This window comes from Cyanistes caeruleus, chromosome 5, assembly GCF_971803275.1.
Source record: "Cyanistes caeruleus chromosome 5, bCyaCae1.hap1.1, whole genome shotgun sequence".
Taxonomy (NCBI): domain Eukaryota; kingdom Metazoa; phylum Chordata; class Aves; order Passeriformes; family Paridae; genus Cyanistes; species Cyanistes caeruleus.
The window spans coordinates 13,307,280-13,328,522 of record NC_141705.1 but is presented as its reverse complement, the minus strand read 5'-3'; the positions used below and the strand labels follow the sequence as shown (position 1 = coordinate 13,328,522).

General features: G+C 38.1%; 1 protein-coding gene across 1 annotated transcript; it reads right to left on the bottom strand.

The window, feature by feature from the left end:
- Positions 1 to 6,363: 6,363 nt before the first annotated feature.
- OTOP1 (otopetrin 1) lies at positions 6,364 to 20,901 on the bottom strand. Its single transcript, XM_023925807.2, has 6 exons — positions 20,573 to 20,901; positions 15,367 to 15,503; positions 12,370 to 12,428; positions 10,222 to 10,352; positions 8,294 to 9,240; positions 6,364 to 7,924 (listed from the first exon to the last, which is right to left on the bottom strand). The coding sequence occupies exons 1-6, from the start codon at positions 20,856 to 20,858 to the stop codon at positions 7,754 to 7,756; spliced, it is 1,731 nt and encodes a 576-aa protein (XP_023781575.2). The 5' UTR covers positions 20,859 to 20,901; the 3' UTR covers positions 6,364 to 7,753.
- Positions 20,902 to 21,243: the final 342 nt, after the last annotated feature.

Sequence of the window (21,243 nt, the reverse complement as noted above, 5' to 3'; positions counted from 1 at the left end):
GCAGAGAGCAACAAGAGGGTTAGAACAAGTGATGTCTGACAAGGGGAAAAGTTTTCTATAACAGATGATTTAATTTCAGGTAAAGTTAGAAAAAACTGCAGAGGCTAAAAACTGGATCTATAAGAAATCAGGTAGAACTGGGGTACAGATTTTTAACAGTAAGGAGCATTAATGGCTGAAGCAATTGATTTTGGATTTGAATCAATTTGCCATCATTTGCAATCTGAAAGACAAGGCTGAATGCATTTCTCTGAGGCTGTGCCTCAGCTCATCCCTCAGTTCTGTCTTGATTCCCAGGGTACCAAATAATACTGTGTAGTCCATGTTGTGGGAAAAGTAATTTTGGATGGCTACAGTTACCCCCGCTATTAAATCCTATTTAGGTTTTTGATGATGTGATTAACCATATGTAACAGGATCTGTAATGAATGTGATATAATTCCTACATCAGCCATTGATCACTCAGGGAAATCATTAAATTATTTATGTTAACAGAAGAAATTTCCACAGTTTTTTTTTTTGGGTGGGGGTCATTTGTTTGTTTGTGTTTTGTGTTTGGTTTTAGTTTTGGTTTTTTGGGGGGGTTGTTTGTTGGGTTTTTTGATTGTTTGTTTTTTTTCTAAACTAAGCTTCATATCATTTGAACCAATGGTAAAAGACAAAAAATTAATGCTATCCAAGGCCAAGACCAAAGGGAGCAGCATTTTTATAAATATGGTTCCCACTGTACCATCTTAGTTAATTCTCAGGCTTTTGTCTCATAAAATACCTTTTATTTTTGAATATTCATAATCATGTATTAAAAATAGCATCATTTTTTCTAATTAAGCAAGAGTTCACATGAATAAAAACTACTTAAGATAAGTCACATTTGAAAGAAAAAGAGGAAAAACCCTGCTTTTTACAATTCAGGAATTTTATTCATATTCTCTGAGTGTGCATGGCCCTATCCCAGGGTAACAACCATTCTGAGAAAATAAGATGAAAATGATGATTTTGATTTTCTAATGCTGAACACTTCAAGACTTTTATTTTGCCTTTTGCCAACTATACTATCAAATTGCAAAGAAAAATCAGGTGGGCTTAATTCCCAAGGAAGCTGCTGTAGTTTTGGATCTGGCTTCAATAGTGTAACAACTTGCCCTGCAGAGTAATTTTAAAACAAATTTCTTTACAGTGGTCTGATTTCTCTCCTTCTCTAACCTACTGTACATTATGAGGATCTATGAATTTTATATTGAATGTGCAAACTACACACTTTTTTAGTTAAATAATTCTTATTGGAACTTTTACCAACAACATTATTTATCTTAGGATTTTACCCTCTCCATTAACATAGCATGAGATTATTTCCTACAATATGAGTAGGAAAACCAAATTTTTCATGGAATCAAACAGTAGTTTCAGCAATGAAATCAGACACTATTGTGAAGACTGTTAAGGCTGATAGAAAAGAGAGGGCTCAGAAAACAGAAGTCAGCAGCTGGGTGTCTGCCTCTCAAGGAACACAGATGATGTCTCATAGGGTCAGACAGTGACTCATCCTTGGGCTTCCCTCCTCCCAGAAAGCAGCTGCTGCAGGGAGGGGAATGGGGTTGGGAAGCAGGACACCCAAACCTCATCTGTTTCACTGGCACTGTGGGACACCTGTATCCTTGCAGAAGAGCCTGTTGCAAATGCTGCACAGAAAACTGCAGAGCAAGGTGATTTTACAAATGTGTCAACAGAGCTGATAGAGTTTTTAGTCTGTACGTTTCAGAATTGTGAAAGACCAGCACTATATTTTGTAGTTCAGGATTTATTTGGAGAAAGAATTCCAGTTTCAAATTTTTAAACATTAGTGGTAAGGATGAGCAACTTACTTTGAGATAAACAGCAATAAACTGGTACTTGTACTTATTCCTGCCTTTTCCCCTGCTTAACTGGTACTTTGCTCATTTAGAATCCTTCTGGTTTCTTCTTCGACACACATAACAAGGGTCAAAGGAGTTTCAAGTGCAGAGTATCCAGCACCCCTGCAATGCTTTTAAGACCCTCCCATTCTTCTGGCTGATGCACTACAAATAAAAGGCAGGAACACACAGGTTGAAAAGCACATGCTCAAATAAATCAAGGCAAATACCCCAAATTCAGCACAAAGTCAATGTATTGCTGCAGTAGAACAAAGTTCACTATTTCAGACAGAGCCAGCTCCTCTTGATGTAGTGAAATTTGGGTTCTTGATTCTTACTGGATTGAAAAGGTTTTCCAAATTGGAGAACAAAGAAAATAAAATTAAAGGTTTAGAGAGAAGAAAGACATTCTGATGCTTGGAAAGGACTTGAGGACACATTCAAAAGTCTGTTTGGCTAGTGATACATCTTTTAAAATTATTTCTTGGTAATTAAACTATTAGATTCAAGCAGGCAGTGGTGGAAAACTCTACCTGGGGAGCACTGCAGACATGCTTCTTGTACCTGGGAGAGGAGCACTCAAAAGGAGGAACGAGGAAGGGGTTTCATGTAACCAGCTACCATTAAGATGTTGTTACAAAGCTATTGCTTACTGCATCATTGCTGTTGGTTGCTGCCTTCCTACAAAAGTCATTGTCTGCTGAAGTGAAATTACTAAACTCAGAAAATTACAGACTCAAGTTGGAACCTGACACAATGTGCCTTAGCCTTTGGTATATTAATCATATCTGTGCATCCTTAAAAGCATTATAATCTTCAGTTAATCCTGGTAAATATTTGATAGCACAATAATTTAGAATAAAAAATTATGGTATCCTTGAAAGTCCTGGCCAGCCACTCACTCCCTCCCCCAGAGTGGGATGAAGGAGAGAATCATGACAGTAAAGGTTGTGGGTTGAGGTTAAGACTATTTAATAGGTAATACAAAAGGTGTGTGAGCAAGCAAAGTGAAACCAGGAATTAATTCACCACTTCCCATGGGCAGGAAAGTGTTCAGCCATTCCCAGGAATGTAGGGGTCCATCACAGAAGAGAGACTTGGGAAGACAAATGCCACCACTCCAAATGTGTGTCCCCTCCCCCACTGCTTCCTCCTTCTTCCCTCTGATTTACCCTCAGCACGAAGCCATGTGGTGTGGGATATGGTGTGGAATGTCCCTGGCTCAGGTGGGGTCAGCTGTCCTGGCTGTGTCCCCTCCCAGCTCCGTGTGCAGCCCTGGCCTCCTCACCCGTGGGGTGGGATGATGGACAGAAAAGGCCTTGGCTCTCTGGAGGTGCTGCTCAGCAATGCCTAAAATATCCCTGAGCTACCAGCACTGCTTCCAGCACAAACCCCAAACACAGCCCCACAGCAGCTGCTGTGAAGAAAATGAGCTCTAGTCCAGCCAAAACCAGCACATGTGGATAGGAGCTGTTCCTCACTCAGATTAAAATGCTGATGTCATTCACCAGAATTAATGATTCTATGTGTGGTTTCCACAAGATGGCTTTTTAATTCCAGGTGTACTGCAGTGACATTCAAGCAAAGATTTATTGGAAAGTAAATGTAAAACACCCACTGCTTTGTTACAAATGAAGTAGAGGAATAGCAGCTGGTTTTCCAGCAATCCCTGCTCTTTAAAACTTTCCACCTACTGCATCCATCTTTATTTGTACTTGGGTATAAATCGTGGTCCATTTGCTTCTGGAAAGAAAATGAAAATTGTTTTGATAAAGATTTTACAAAAGCCTGTATTTTAAACATGAAATTCAGTTCTCTTTTAGGAGAAGAATAGTAGTAGAGGAAGGCAGGAGGGATGCCATATAGAACTGTAAATTTTACTTTAAATGTCATCCAAATTAACATTATGGGATATAACACACGCCCTAATTTAAAAAAAAAAAAAAAAAAAAAAAAAAACCAAAAAAAAACCAAACCCAACAAATAATAATAAAAAATACTCTAACCTACTGACATTGAAGTATCAACTTCTGGATTAAATTGATCCTTTAGAAGCTAATAGAGCCAAACCTCTTTTTTAAAGTTCTCCTTAACAATTGCAGCTGCTTCAATTCTGTTTAAAACCAGATCTTGTTTTATTCATGCATGCATAGAATGAGGCCAAATGCTTGGGGACAGGGGTTCCAAGGGAATAAGTGATCCAATGAGCCATCTGTACACACATCATGCCTAATCAGGGTGAGGAGGAGAAAATAAAAATTATTAGATTGTTAAAATATTGAAGTTTGGGGATCTTTTTTATTTTATGGATTTTTTGTGAAGATTAATGAATTCTTTAAGCAAGTGATAAGAAACATGCAGTTACATTACTTAGGTAATTTCCCTCTCTGCTGTTCTCTGGAGCCATCTATTTCTCTGCATTTATATAGTCCACTCAAAACCTTTGGAGCAGAAGTGGATAATACAACACACAAATATTTCCAAAATTATCAAATTGGGCATTATTTTTTGCATGATTAAAAGAGAAAATTCAAAATATTGAGAAATACTAGTAAAAGGAATTCACTTATTTTAGAAGGCCTCAACCACGTGTCTTCAATTTTCTTCTGCCTCAGTGTTATTGACACATAAAAAACACTTGGAAAATCTGTGGTCATGCAAGTTTGACTCTTCAGGTAAATTGAGGATTGTAGTGCTCTTTTTGCACCTTAGCAGCCTTTAATTCTGTGCACATATGAGTTTAAATGTAATCCAAGCATACATTATTGAATAGATAGAATTACTTAGGAAAGAAAGGGAAGGAGTGGAAGAGCCTAACAGAAGGATGAACATCAGAAAATAAATTTCTGGTTAAGATTATGCAGCAAAAAATCAGAATCTTTTGCATATCAAGTGCATTTTGCTAAACAAATTCCCTTTTAAAAAGGTCTCTTTTAAAGTAATATTAAATGGGAGCACCTCAGGAGCATATCAATGAGCAGCTGTTAGACCTCTCTCCTGGGTAAGCAGGCTCTCATGCCTCCTGTCACATGCTTGAGCAGATAGGTAGGCAGAAATAGGGTAGCTTTGTGCTATTTATTATATTTTCAAACCTGTGAGAAATCAGTATTGTCAATATATACTAGAAGAAAAAAAAATTAGAAAAGAGTTGTCTGAGAAAGCCCAGGTTTAGCATTGAACAGAGAGCTAGAGGTCACACTATGTTAACTGCATTAAACAAAGTATTTTTCCTGGTTCATAAAATCAGTATTTCTTAAAAATATCTATTCTCAAATATTCAGAGCTTCATGACTCACTATTGCTTCAAGAGCAGTTGAGCTAAGAGCTGCTTCCATAAAATACTCTGTATTTGGATGAAACAATATTTTTTGAGAGAAGTCCTGTTGTGAAAACCTCTTAAGCATGTCAGGTCAAAATCAAGTCTCTGGTCCTGAAACAGAACTATTTTAGTCAGCGGGATTTCATCAGTGCAGCTCGGAATAGAATTTGCCCATTAGCATGTTTAAAGCATTTGCTCACTGCCAGAGTGCTACCTTAATTCACTTTCCCGAATAAACTTCAATTTCAGCGCTCAAAAGCAATCTAATATTGTGGGAAAATGAAATTATTTCAATCATAATATGAAGAAACAGAAAGAGCTAAGTAATTGCAAATGAAATATAACTAAATAAAGATGTTATTTATTTTTGAAACTTCCAAATGTGTGCTACGTGTTTGTAATAGAGCATATGGCCCCTTCTTGGCCTTAGGGATTTAGAGCTAGCTCTGCTTTGGCTGAACACAAATGCTGGAAATCAGCTAAAGAACACCAGTTCTAGCTGAAGAATGACATGGGAGCCATCCCACAGGAGCAGGGGAAGAAGAAACAGGCTTCCTCTAGCCATCTTTATGAGCACCCAAAGGTTGAAATGGAATTTTTGCCCCTATCTAGTGAAATTAATTTTTTTTTTTCTGATACTGGAAATAGCTGTAGAGTTTGTCTGGGAAGGAAGATTAAACCTTTATTTCATTATCTGGATGACCCCATTTACTCAAATTGTAGAGAGACAACTGAGTGGTCAGAGCTGGTATTTACATGGAACTAGGTGAGATCAAGCTACTGAGTTCAAGCAGAAAGATTTGTCTAGAATGAATATAAGAGCCAAGAAAGGTATTATAAAAGAGCATGACAAGCAACTGTAGGGCCAGGCAGAGATTACAGTGATGTAAGATAGTGTATCTTCCTAAAACCACATAAAATAAACCTGCAGGAAAATTGCTTTGCAGGAAGATAGGAGTTCTCATGCTCAGTCTCCTGATGCTTCATCTAATTCAGACTTCACCTGAGACTTCAGATGGATACTTCTTTACCTGATCTGGGCTCTGCAACAGGTAAAGAAGGTAGTAAAAATTCCTAACCAGGTTATGGCTGTGTGTACCACAAAACAGAAATGAAGATTAATTATTATGTGAAGTAATTATTGAAGCAACCTAATACAATCAGATAATTTTATTGAATGGTCTGTGTTTGCCATCTAGTGGTAAAAAGCTGACATTTTTTCTTTCTGCTGCACGAGGGTAGATACAACTGCAGAAATCTGTCTCAGAAGCAAACCTCTCCTGCACGGAAATATTCCTGCTCTCAGGATGATGGAGGTGATACTTGTACCGCTGCTCTTTCAGGAACCACGAGCAGAAATTTTTCTGGCCTTGACCCACCAGATTTAGGACTAGGTCATCGACAAATTAGTAAGGATTATACAGTAATTAATTGAGCTGTAGCTCCAGTATCCTGGTTACTGCTCCAGCCTTCTGATCAGGCACCCATCTTTTCACTGCTTTCTGTGAGAACTGAAGCAACTAAATATCACAGGGTTTGAGATTATATTCTTACATCTTGTAAACCACACTTATAAAACTCTCAGCTAAAGACCTTCCAGATTTCTAGAGGTTTTAACTTTGCTTTACAGCATCTCTGTATGAAAACATGAATATTTTCCAACCAGAAGACTGATCTATAATGAAATTAGCAACTCATTAAAAAATTGTGCAGGGAATACATACCATTCTGGAACTGAAATACCTACACACAAATATGAGCTGTCAGACCAGTTTTTTTCTCTTAAAACATTTCAAGAATATATGAATAAATAATTAAGTAAAAGGATTAATTTTATTTCTCAATTATGTCATAGAGTAAATACAAGAAAATTAATAGAAATATATTTTATCAGAAAAAAATTATATACAGCGTGATATCTAATCATACATGTTACTCACCTGGATTTCTTGCTATCTGTATCTATCAACAACAAAATAATTATATATTGATTTTCATCATTAATAAGGAACTTTAAACTAATTCCCACACCCTAATTATATAGCAAATATTTTTAGGTTTAACTATTAAAAAAAAACAAAGCTAGGAATTCGGAGTTGGAGTTTTCCTAATATCTCTGTGATTCAAAAGAAGTTCTTCCTGGGATTTTCTGTTCTAACTCATACAGAATTTTTTGTAAGCCCTTTTCACAAGTCACAATAAATGAGAACAAAGCCATAAAAACTGTATAGAGAACAAATCCCAGTTGACTAAAACAAAGATTAATGAGATTTAATTAACTTTACGATGTAGTGTTAATCATATTAACACTAATATGATTCTGGAAAGTATATTTATACAATAACACCACATATATAACAAAACATGTGGAAAGAAAAAAAAATTACATGCTATTAGCTATGGTCCCTTCTTTAAAACAAATTATTGAATCTTCTATTTATTGAGCAGCTGCTGCATTCACTCTTTCATTCATCCACTCCCTCAACTGTTATTTATGTAATTAATTATTCAATCAATTGTTCACTGAGGGACCGTATATGATCTATGTTTTACAATTGACCTCAAAGAGCGAGGCAGCTGAATGCATCCGATAGAAAATAGAAAAAGGCATCGCAAGGTTCACAACAATTATCCAGGGTTCAAAGCCAAAAACTATTTCTTCTAGTCCATTGTCATATTCCGGGCGGCACCCGAATGCCGGTGGTATCCACAGCTGCAGGGAAAGAACGCGAGGCCAATATTAATCACCAGCAGTACTAGTCAATAGCCCTTAATGACTGTGACTCCACAAATTGGTTTCAGGAATCCCTAAGAAATCCCTCCCTGTTGCTACTGGGGCACGCTGGTGGAAGAGGGTTTCAGTTTCTGCTGCTGCTACAGTTTTTTGGACCATTACTGAAAGGAGCCTCCCATATTCCACATTTAAATAAACTTTGTCCCCCAAAAGCATGTTCACCTCTTCCAGAAGGAAAAATTTCTGTCTACAAACTATAGAACCACGAAATTTTAATATATTTATCAGATTTGAAAGGATGGGAAGCTGTTGGGCATTAACTTGTGAACTACATTCAAAATGTCTTACCGAAAGGTTGCAGAGGAATAAAAATGCAGCGATGTTCTTCAAAATTCTCCTCTTGCTGTTAGTAACTGAGTTTCTACTGTAAAATGAGAAATCTGAGGCTGACTGCATGACCAAACTATTGTCCTGACTCGTTTCTTCTCTGGCAACATCAGCACCATCGTTTTCTCTCCCACAGATGCTGCCCTTAAACAGACAGGGTATGTCACCACTGTCACGAGCAGCTCTGCCATTGTAAACCTCTTTGTACAAGGGGGTGAGGGACAAAGTGCTCCCCCGAGATATGGTCACGATTCGAAGAGTTTTAATGTCGTCATTCACCTTTTCCTGCTCGCGGTGGATAGATTCAATGATAAAGAGGTTCTGAATGTATTTCTCAATAATGACCAGAACGGAGTAGGGCAGGTTATACCAAGTGTATTTGGGATGACCTTGGGCACAGATAATGGCGAGGATCGAGCCCCAGGAGAGCAGCCAGGACCCTGCAGCTGTGCCCACCAGCAGTTCTGCATCCAGTTTTCGAGCAGGATTCTTGGAATTATCCAGAGATCTATCTTCCAGTCTGTAGATGAGAAGGGCGACAATTCCAGCTGTGCACATGAGAGCCAGCACAAAGATAGCGTGCAAATAAAACATAGTGAGTGCTAACTCACTCTTGATTTTTGAACCTCCAATCTGAATTAAATACACGACAACTATGGCTATTGTGCTAGTTAACACGATTAGTCCAAAAATCATTCCAACAGTTATGCCGTGGAATTTGAATGGAGTTTTGTTTTGCTGGTGGTGCTCAACTTTACGGCCAATGTTCTTCCACAGGACGTAGAGCATGGTGGAGGCTAGGATGTGATACTCTATATTAAAGGGATATAGGTAATATATTCCTTGAGAAAATATCGAGCAGAGAGTTGTTGTTGTGCAATTGCATTGAGGTGCATGATCATCTAGAACTAAAGAAGGAGAGATTAGTTGTGTGCATTATAAAGATTCCTTGGTTTAAGTGAATAAATAAAACATGAAATAATGAAACACAAAAGGTAAGATTTCAGTCAAACAACACCCAGCTACCCACCTAAGAAAAGGCCCCACTTCTCCATGCTTCACTGGAGTTTAAAAGCAGAAGGCATCCCCAGCAATTGTCACAGAATGGCCTAGGTTGGAAGGGACCTTCAAGGTCATCTGTTTCAAACCTCCCTGCCGTGGACAGGGAACCTTCCTCTAGACCGGGCTGCTCAAAGTCCCATCTAACCTGGCCTTAAACATTTCCAGGCATGGAACATCAACAGCTTCTCTGAACAACATATTCCAGTGCCTCAGCACCCTCTGAGTGAAGAGATTTTTCTTTATATCTTCTTTATTCTAAATGTTTGTTAACTACAGCTTGCACCATCTTACCAATGGAGAAAATGATGCATTATTAAAAGAAAAACACCTGGAGCAAAGACTTTGTCTTGTAAAACAGCACTAATGGATAACTTCTATCCCTTTAAGCCATCCCACTGAATCCTGCAGGACCACAGGCTACATGTAATGATTCTCCTGGGAAAGATTTGCAAGATCATCCATGCTTGTTTCATAATTAATAACTTAGTAAACCCTCATTTTAACACCTCTATGTTTATTTATTACTGTGATTTAGTAATAAAATAGTTCCTTAGTGATGTTCCTCAATGATGTTATTCCTCAAAAGAAATGTTCTTTAAAAATCTATTTGCTTGGAACTTATAAGAAAACTACTGCCTTGATCACATATATGATAATGATCATATAACATTTTAGCATCAGCTAATTACCAGGATGACTGTCCCAGAATGCCCCAGAATGACTATGCTGACATAGTCATGAATGACTCAGCTACATCTTACAGTGACACTATTTTGCATGAGTGTGCTAGTGCAGGAATTTCAAGATGCACCAATCCTTTTGCTTACCTATAGTTATGTTCCCAAAACCAAGAGTGATTAGTCTTTCCTTATGTTCATTCAACTGATGTTTTGACTCCGTTAACACACCATTTGTCCACAGGAGCAAATTTGTGAAAACAGAATGGATAACACCAAACCTACAAAATAAAGTAACTATTGAAGGAATCTGCACAGACTGTATCTTGTGAAATATGTGAAATGAAATGAAATGAAATGAAATGAAATGAAATGAAATGAAATGAAATGAAATTAAATTAAATTAAATTAAATTAAATTAAATTAAATTAAATTAAATTTCTATGCACAAGCTACATGGCACTATTTATTTGTTGGTGCAGGGAGAGGGTTGAAAAATAATCACCAGTCTCTAAAGATGTTCTGCAGTCACTGAATATCAGACTTCCAAAACCTTAGAGAAATGCAATGTGTAAAATGGCATAATGTATTAAACTATTAACAGGATGCTTTTATTATTTCTTATATGATGGGTTTTATTCTTTGGGCTGGACAAGCTTCATGTCAGTGATTGAACAGTCTGAACAGGATGGATTTCTTTGCAAACCATATTTCAAAGCCTTCTGCAGTGTTCCTTCATATTCTCTGTGTCTGATCTTTCTTCACATACACCACTGCCTTCTCCAACTTCTGGCCCATGCATTTTTATCTCTTGGAGAGAGCTGAAGCTAACAGAGGGCTTTATTCCATTTGAAGTACTGGTACAAATGAGGGTAGGTCTCCATGCATTTTTGAGTCTCCTGGCCTCTGACAAGCCATTTCAGCTTGGTGAAACAGAATGGCATTGGAGAAAGAAATGTATTCATGGCTCTGAACTTCCCAATAAAATCCAGGCAAAAAATGTCCTCCATTGCCAAGCAGTTGCTCTTTTGTAGGAGGTTATTTATCTATCTCATTCCTAGGCACAATCCTTTCATGCACTGATGCCAAGTGTCTTCCTGCACCCGAGGCTGTTCATGTTTCTTCACCAAGAAACAGTTCTTTATTACAACATTGTTCTCAGTGATAAACCTGTTAGTTAAAATTTTTTACATCTACTTATAAACAGAGCTGATAGCACCAGCTGACATTGCAAAGCTTTCTGTAATCACTCTCTTCTTGAGCATGGGGTTTGAACACATACCCAAGAGAGCAGAACAAATGGAAAACCTTCATCACAGATGATGTTTCTAAGCAAATTTATTTTACCTCCTATAGAAACTGGTCAGACCATTGATAACTTGAAATAAGTACTTTGAAAATTACCATGCTTGCTTCCTTATGTTCTATGTGCAGACAGATTGATACGCATTAATCTGCCTTCCCACAAAACCAGAAAAGACACTGGATCTGATTTGCTACATAGGATACCACCAGGGAGGTTGTGCTTCCAAGTGCATGTGCACAGCTGCATCTACTGCAGCTGTGAGGTGTGGTTGGCATGCCTGAAGGATGGGGTGCCAGAAGGACCTGGATGAGCTCAGGAATTTGCCTTATGAGAACCTTATGAGGTTCAGAAAGGCCAAGTGCAAGGTCCTGCACCTACGTCAGGGCAAGCCCCAGTATTAACATGGACTGGAAACACCCAAGGCTGGTTTGGATGGACCTCTGAGCAACTGGATCTAGTTGAAGGTATCCCTGCTTATTGCAGAGGGGTTGGACTAAATGACTTTTAAAATTTTCTTCCAACTCAAACTATTCTATGGATCTAAGACCTAGTTTAAAAAAGATGCTTTCCATAAAATACCTCAGTTACATTGCTTTGACTGCAATGATTGGTGATACAGGTTCTCTTTCAGTAGGTAAATAAATAGAACATAATATAGTGCATTGCTTTAAAACACATATATGATGCTTCCTTCTTAAGTGACTCTGTGGTACCATATATTGCCATTTTCCTCTCTCATGAGAAAAATATATGTATTCTGTCACTATTTTGTATTTAAAAATACCAGTGCAGGTTAAATGAAGGTAAATTGAATTACTTTCTAACTTTTTAACTACTCTTTTTAACTATTCTATTTCTTTCTACTTAATGCAATCAAGAGGAGAATCAATCTCTGTATTTTCACTGTCCCTCATACAATAAAACCTTGGTGTTAAAGCACTGTGCAGACCTACATCTATTAACATGCCAGATGAGGATCAGATCCACTTTACCTTTCAAGTGTTTTGAAAGACTGGATAACATCCTTGGCATGACACCACAGAAAGTACACCTAAATGGAAGGAAAAAAAAAGAAAGGTCATTACAGTAATGAGCATGTGTTATGCTCAGAAAGGAAAGTGCACATGTAGATAGAAATTCCAATTTCTATCTTCTAAATTCTATTTTAATTTTTAAAACTTGTGATAATTTAAATGGAGACAGCTCCATCTCCACACATGTGAAAGAGCTCGTGATTTCCTGTGATATTTACAAAGAACTTGAGATTTCTTACTTGAAAAATCAGTGGCTTAAGAGTAGAAAGTCTAGGTATCACTCACCAAAACATATTTTCCATCTGTATCTGAAGAGACTTTTATTTCAATGACAAATGAAATAAAGCCACTGGTTGTGGATAGAGGTATGATTGCTGCAGGGCATGGTGATGCTAAGTTTGAATAATTTATGAAATATATTAAATTCTATGGAGGGAAAGAGATTGATGAAAGGATGCCAGACTTGCCTAATAAAACAACAGATGCCCAGGAAGCATGAGAAAAGTTTGTACTAACTTCCTGAGAGACAGTCCCGTTAGGAGCACAGCAGTTGCACTCAAGGATAGTGCAGAAAACTCAAACAAGGAATGAAAGAGAGAGAGAACAATAATGAGTCAGCAAATCAAGGACAGAGGAATAAAATTAGAACTCTCTGTTTGTGAGAGCATAATGGACACCTCAGAAAGAGATTGCTGCTGATACAAAACCAAGTGTGGATAGGTTCAAGACGAAGTATATCAATATTCCTCAGGGATGTTAGGGTGACACTGGGAGTCTGTTTACTCCCAATAGTTCCGAGGATACTGAACTAGTCCATAGGTGAACTATCAGGAGAGAAAGAGTCCTAAAATTTCTCTTAGAAACCTGCCTGTTTTGGTGTTCCAGAAATGGTCTGAAAAGTGATAAAAACTTTGGGTTCTTCAGCAACCAGAGTAACTGGAAGCCCATTTTTCCACAGCATCCATTACTCTAGAATGCCTTCACAGCCAGTGTTTCTGAGGCATTCAATGTCTTAATTTGGAAAAAGCTAGGCAAATGCAGCTCTTTATGGCTCACCTGTGCTACCCAGCAATAACAATTCCTCTAATGAAGCATTTATCATTGACAGGAATGGCTGTTGTAAAATCCTAGGTGTAAAGACTAAAATATTTCATGTAGGCTTCAACTGAAATCAAAATGAAATTACTTCAGTCTCTAATGCCATATTCAATTTCCCATCCTGGGATAAATGCAGTAAAATCTGCCAGCAGATCTGAAACCATTTTTTAAAACTTATAAAAACTCTTGAAGATTTGATCAGACACAAGATAGTGGGAAGAAATAGGAAAAGACAGTGAAGAAATAGCATAAAATCCAGTTTTTGCCCATAGAATACTCATTGCCTCCAGGGGACTTCTGCTTGCAGAAGAACATAATGCACAGCCTGCCCTGGGAGGGCAGGTACATGTTAGCTCATTCATGGGTGCAGAACATATATATTCATTTCATGGCATGTATCAGGATGTCTAAGAGTAAATGACAACAGAATCTGATATATATATGGTAGAAAACAAATTATTTGTTTTTTAGATGACACATATTAAGGATGTACCCTGCTGTGATTTCATCCACTATTTCAAACACATGAGAAGATTTGTCTTAGGTAAGATGTATCTGGTTAATTACTTTTTAAATTTAACTTTTTCTTTGATTGCTCAGGCTAGCACTCAAGTGTTCATTATTTTAAGCTTTGTAGATGACAAATTCAGTGAGACTGGGTGATGTAAAATTTAAATTAGAATTCTTGTTGCCTTTGTTGAGCATTTTTATTCACCATTTTTCCACACTCCAGTTCATGATGGCTGGAAACCTTGTCAGCTCTGGGTCACTGGCTGTAATGAAGAATGTTGTGTTCAGATCAGTGGGGCAAAACTCTTAATTCCATTGGTTTGTTTTTCAGAGATGAAATAAAGTTTCAAGACATGGAGAGTGGATATTACAAGAATGTGAAAATAAGATTACTTAAACCAACTCAGAATTTCACCCTCAGAGAAAAACATAGATGGGGTGAGAGTTTAAATTTCAATGCTTTTTTTTTTTTTTTTTTTTAACTGTTGAAGAAAGCAGAAAAATGTAGGTTTTTCAAAAGCTCATTTACATGCAACCACAACTGCTAGGAAAAGATTTCTTTTCTTTCTGAATGACTTAAGCCTCTTGGAAATTTTATAAAAGTGCCTGGCTATGATTGAGCATCTCAGTTGAGTGGCTTTTTCTTTCCTTCTTCCCTACAAACCTGATGACAGGAGTTCAGAGGAGTTAATGTGAGAAACAATCAGCTATGGAGGGTCACCACACACTGTAGACCCGAAGTCTCATAACAAGCAGGCAGCTGGAATATTTCACAGGATTCACTGACTATATTTGCTACTGTGCAGCCACTGATGAGAACACCCAAATGCTTCTATAAGGAATATCCACGTTCATTTGTTACTGGAAAGTTGTGCAGGTGTTGTACAAGCAGCTAGGACGGGGTTTGTCCCCTTTAACTCACCAAGCCTACACCTCTAACCACAATGGAAATACAGGTTAGACAGATTGAATTGAAATTGTGTGGCAAGTCCTACATAAATAAACAAGGAAATTGTCTTTAGCCAAAATACTCATTTCAGCCTGAAAATTCTGAAAATTCTGTATGTAATTTCAAGTAAACAAAAAGTCCACCCAACTTCAACTACAGGAGAACATTTTCTTATTATTCTTTTTTTCAAACCCATGTTTGAAACCCATGAATTTTATGGCTAAGAAACTTCAGGTTGCAAATCTTGAATTTACTATACATGCACAAGCATTTAGTCCTCAAAAGTATTCTGTGATATGCTTAGAAATAAAATTAGTGTTATGTCCACTGATGACAAAATAAAATATTTTTTGGTAAGAAACAGAAATTAATACAAAACCGCAACCAGTGACTTTTACCTGTAAGATGGTGTGGACAGCATGTGCAACAGGAAAAATACCTTCAGTTGGTGATAAACAGTTTGAAAAATCAATATAATATCCAATTTTGAAGGAGTCCAGAATTAAAGTAATCACTGCAAATAATGTAATCCCACCTAGAAATGAAAAAGATATTAGAAAATTTTAAGGTATAGTTATAGTGTCTAGACGCTATTTGTAAAATACACAAAAGTCTATTTAGGGGAATGAAACTTGATCAGTATCTGTGTTCTTGTTTAGGGAAATAAGACTAGATCAGTGCTCATGAAGATAATTGACTCCATTAAAAAAATGCCTCTAATTTGGACAGCCTCTGCCCAGTAGGTTAAGCAAGGTCATCACTGGGCATCCCCTGCACGGTCAGTGAGGAGTCGCCAGCCCTGCAGTGCCCAGGAGTGGCCAGTTCTGGGCAGGGTCAGCTCCCAAGTGACAGTGGCACTGCAGCAGCCAGAGACAGCATGAATGACTGCTCTCAGCAGCCCCACAGCAAACCGGGCAGTCCTGGGGAGCCGAACAATCACCTTACAGTCTCCCAGCCCAAAAGCTGTGGGAAGTAACACAATCACTTGGTGTGCCCTCCCCATGCCTCAGGGGTCACACTTTAACTCAGAGACCACAACCACAACAAGATGTATGGTTTGTTCTCCGAGAAAGGAACAAAAGATTAAATTTCAGTATTTATATTTCACACATACACAAAAATATCTTAACATATTAGTCTAAATAGCCAAAAAAACTTTGAAATATATTTCCCTTTTTTTATTTTGTTGTTGTTGTTGTTACTGGTTTAGAACCATATGACTAAGTACAACTGGCTGCAAGATTACTAAACCAAACTCTAAGGCCCCCATTTCCTTGGTTTTGGTTTGTTTATAGGGGTTTTTTTGTGATTTGGTGGGGTTTTATTCCTTTTTATTTTTTAGGCTTTTATTCCAGCAAGTTTCACTGGATTTAATTTGGACTTATTTGAATGAAGACTAGATAAAAATTTATCCATGTACCTTAACCAGACCTTACAATACAAACCAGCATCTGAATCTTTCTTTACAATTCCTCACAGAGTAAATAACATCACTAGTGTTGACTCTGATGAATATTTATCTTTTATATGGGGCCACAACCTAACTTCCATATAAGTACCATGTGTTCCACTTGACTTGTGGTAGTAAAAAAGTAACAAAAATTACAATTTTATTTAATTAATACCCTATTGTCAAAATTGCATTGATAAAAATTAAGTAGAAATTATATAAACACAGGGTTATTTTGTTTATTATTTCATTGACCCTCTAAAATTAAACAAAAATAGACTCCAGAAACCTTCTTAATCACAAAGGTATGAATTCCAATGGGATTTTATGGTTTTGTTTTACAATCTGTCTATAATAAAATCACTGTCGAGTGTAATTTCTACCAAGAGCTAAAAATTTTTGCTTTTATATTGCAAAATCTAAGACCTCAGCTCTGCATGCACGTGTATAAACCCATACATTTTTTTCAAATTTATTCTTCTTAGGTCAGCTAATTTGTGTTCTAACACATATAACAGGACTGGAGCCCACGTTTTTAAATAGAGGTGCCATTCATTGTGTATGAAAGTAGAATGGTATCATAAAATACAAAATTATAGGCTACTCTTGAGATCAAATTATATGTTTCCTTCCTTATCTAAAAAATGTTAATAATTCTGAAATAAATTAGAATTTCTAGTTCTGATTATATAATTATAACTATAACTGATTATAAATCACTCTGCCTGAGGTAACTAGACATACTCTGAGAAAGGTGTTAGACTGGATGACCTTCATAAGTTCTTTCCTACCTGAATATTTCTAAGATTGATTTTGTGACTTATGGTTTATTTAGAAAGTATGCAGGAAACAACCTATTTGTCTGAAATGCATCAGTTTGAGGGATTTCACGTGTGTTGATTGTTTCAATAAGAAGGCAAAAGCTATCTTCTGAAGCAAAAAGATGATAGATTACTGACCTCCAGAGATTAGAAGATTTTACATGACTCTTTTAATTTTAGATTGTTTCATTTATTCAGATGATATTTAGATATTTCTGCAATCACCCCGGAGGCCACACTACAAGTGTATACAAAGTGTCCAATATGCTTATTTATGGACTTTGAAAGAGAATGATTGTACCAATTTTCTTTGTCAAAAATCAAAGCACAACCATAATGACCATGCATATGGTATATTAATAGTTTTTCTGTCAACTTTTTGTAATGGAAACTTCAGTAGTATGTACTAATGCTAAATGGACACCAGTAGTTTCAAGGAAGACAATTCCACTGCATGGTTATTTACATTTAAAATTTTAAGAATTGTGAAATTATTGTTCTTGAGTGCTGTTTCATTATTTTTTCTTTTCAAATGTTCATTGAAGTCTGTGTATCTTAATAGATCAATAATAGGATTTTCAATATTGCTAAGTGCTGGCTCATTTCTTCCTAATAACCATAAGGAGAACAAAAAAACCATAATGATACAGTTGCAAAAATACCACTCTCACTTTAAAATATTGTTCAAATAATTAACAATTCAATGCAGGCAGTAAAAAGAAACAAGTTGAAGTATGTCAAGAGCTTTTACATTGACCAGTTGTCAATGCTTTAAACACAAACTGCTGCTAAAGAATGTGATAAAATAAAGCTTTTTATGAAGCAAACTGATTTTTGTTTTGAGTTCTCTGTTTCACTTCACTGAACTTTCTAAAAAATGGTCAGAGAGCTTTTCCTAGCAGGAGAGCATACTTAGGGGAATAATATTTGGAATAAGTCAAGGAAAGACTTTCTAAGGTACCCATGGTTATTTGGGTCAGGATAACTGTGTCGTATTGAAGACAGCTCTGCCACAAACTTTTCCCACATTCTGACTCTAGGAGTGGTTCTTGGCCAACCATGAAGGTGGGAAGACAACCAGGCTTGAGGGTTCATACAATTGACACCTTGGTGCAGAAAGGCTCAAGGAAACCTTCCTGTGAGCAGTTCTTGCAAACTGATCATCTGTCCTTCTAGCATTGCTAAACATGTGCAAGGAGTCAGTTATAGGAGGTTTTTGTTAAATCATTCCATTTCAACATTTGTCAGAGCAAAATGGTCTAAGCAGGCAACTGCCACCGCTTTTACTAAACTGATATTTACCAGTTTGAAAGGATTCATGAAAATACACTCATTTTATACTGTTTAATACAAGGATATTTGCTCTTACAATTACAGCAAGGAGATGTTCTTCAAAAGTAGCTGATAGAGCTAGTAAAAAATTGCAGAAAACTTTCCACGGAAAAACTCAAACAAAATATGTCTGTCCCACTCCACCCTCACCTTTCCTTTTTGGACTTTTGATCTTTCAGGTGAAAGATTTCTATGGCAAAAGCACTGATAAAGAGGAGAGCAAGGGGGATCTTGGCAGAGGAATTGTCACCTGAGTTTTTCCTTAGCTCAAATAAGTTTTCTTTTACCAATAGAGGATAAAGGAGTTGTACAGACTTGTTGTAACTACAAGAAACTACCAAGAATAGGAAAGTGTAGGTCATTCCCTAAGGGCAAATTTGTTGAATTGCAGCCTAGACATCCAAGAGAAGCCATTGGAAGCTAAACCACTTGAGAAGCCAGTACAAAGAGCCATCCTGTGCTGGTAAAAGAAATGGATAAGGTAACCTAGTAGTTCAATCCAGGATCTTATTTCTAGGTTTCTGTGTCTCCTTATATTCTGTAGGACAAATGAAATGCTGTGAATGCAGCACCAAAGAAAGAGGGCAGGGAATTCTGCTGTACTTACCCTTGCTAGGCAGTATTTATTCCATATTTAGGAGGGGAAAGCTACCCTATGAGTAACAAAAGTTTAGCTTAGTCCAAGGTAGGATCAAATTAAGCCTTACATGAATTTACAGACAGTTGTAAGGCACATAAGCTAATAACGAAAAATGCTTGAGAGATTAATATTGCCTTGAAAAATGGTAAATAATTGAGAGGAACAATTTAACAGTTGGTATGTGAACTCCATACATTTCAGAAAAGAGTCTACAGACCATAGCTGTACATTAGATATTAAAAAAATACAGGCTTCTGTCAGCAATTTGAACAAATGTTAACAGCTGTGAAGAAAATAAATGATACACAAGCACTGAGATTGAGGACAAACTACACTTCCACAGCACAACTTTACTTTTCAAAATAATCAGGTTTCAGCTGTTCTTGGAATTTTCATTTTGATATTTCATTAGCTGCTGTGGAAATTAGCTGTTGTCTCATTGTCAGTAGGTAGAAAACATTTTTTGGGAAAGCTGTCATAACATTTCACTTAAATACTTACCTTCCAATCTATCATTTACAGTGCTGAGACTGGAAGAGGATGGTAAAACTGGGATTGTCTATTATTCCTCAAGCACTGATGTAGGCTGTTTGTTTTCCTTGGTGCCCAAAAACACAGCATTCCTGTCACTACGACTCTATGATGTGCTCCCCAAACACCTTCTCTCAATATACTTTATATCCTCACTCTGGTACGCACCTGACTGCAGATAAGGGCCAGCACATCCCACCACTACCCTTGCAAATTTGTATACTTTTTCTGCAAGCAAATGCTCAGTTTAGATTCCTCATTTAACAGTTTTATGTATTAAGAACAAACTGATCTGGTCAGGCATTTTGTCCTCTTCTACCTAACTCTAGATGTTTCGAAAGCATCACTGTACACATATAAACAGGAATCTCTGATATACATTGGTATAGAGAGCACTTGAAGACCTTTCTGACTGGTACTACTATAAAGTAAATTGTATTATACTATCTGGAAAAGGTGATAATTCCTCCAAAAGAGCTGTAAGACACCAATAAAATTGCCTCTTCCACTAGCTATGTTTAATTTTTCAAGTTTCACCAAACCAGACTGGTAAGGAAGAAAGGCGCCAGAGTTTTCAGCACTATAAATGGTAGGTAGGAAAGTGAGATGTTTACCAAACAGCTTCCCATTACAATCTCCTAGTACTATAGACGTATTCAGCTTATGCATATATTGACTTTAGAGCGCACTGCAGCATGTGCACTCACTTCGTGAATACCAGGATGCCTCCCGGTAGGGATGGAGAGGGTAACAAAGAGGTAGCAGACACAGGTGATGGCACAGATGTCCCTTGTGCGGTACCACCCTTTGTGCCACCGGCCCGTACTTACACTTCAGCCAGCGGGCTCCGGCGTGTGTGTCCTTGTCCCGGATCAGCCTCCTCTGCGTGCAGCTCCTGCACAGGTACCACAGCATCCACAGCAGCTGGATGAGCATCAGCGTGATGAGGTAGGAGAGCAGGTGGCTCTTGCTGATGCCCACGGCATGCACAGCCCAGGCGAAGGTGAGCAGCAGCCCGGCCAAGAAGAGGTTGATGCCGTACTGGCTGCTGAGGATCTCGGCATTTTTCTGCGGGTAGCTGCCGCCCACCGCAGGGTACCCGGCGGCTTGCTCCATCTCCCCTCCGCCGGCCAGGCGCTGCAAGCGGGCGGCCCCGCTTCCCCCGGGAGCCCCGAGGCGCTGCTGGCCCGTCCCCCACGGCGGCGGGGGCGGAGCGGGGCCGCCGGCCCGGCCGTGCCCTGCCCGCGGGCCGCTGAGGCTTTTGCGGGACACCATTGCCTGAGACTGACAGCAGCTGGGGTCCAGACCAGGGTAAGGAGAAGTCACTCGGACGAAGGTTAGCTTGGAGCCAGCCCTGCCCGGCTGGTTTTGGGGCGAGACATGGGGGTTACGTCGGTGTTGAGCCACCTGTGCGGTGTAACACGTTCTCTGCACAGGAAGATGCGAAAAACACCGAGTATTGCACAAAACCCCGGCCCGACGGCTGGAAAGCCGAGAACGG

Bases quoted from the DNA above. Each gene is read 5' to 3' on its own strand.
- OTOP1 (XM_023925807.2), bottom strand. From the start codon at position 20,858: ATGGAGCAAGCCGCCGGGTACCCTGCGGTGGGCGGCAGCTACCCGCAG. The intron at 12,429-15,366 runs GTAAAAGTCACT...CCTTCCATTTAG, and splicing joins CTGTCCACACCATCTTACAG to GTGTACTTTCTGTGGTGTCA. The intron at 7,925-8,293 runs GTAAGACATTTT...CTTTCCCTGCAG, and splicing joins TATTCCTCTGCAACCTTTCG to CTGTGGATACCACCGGCATT.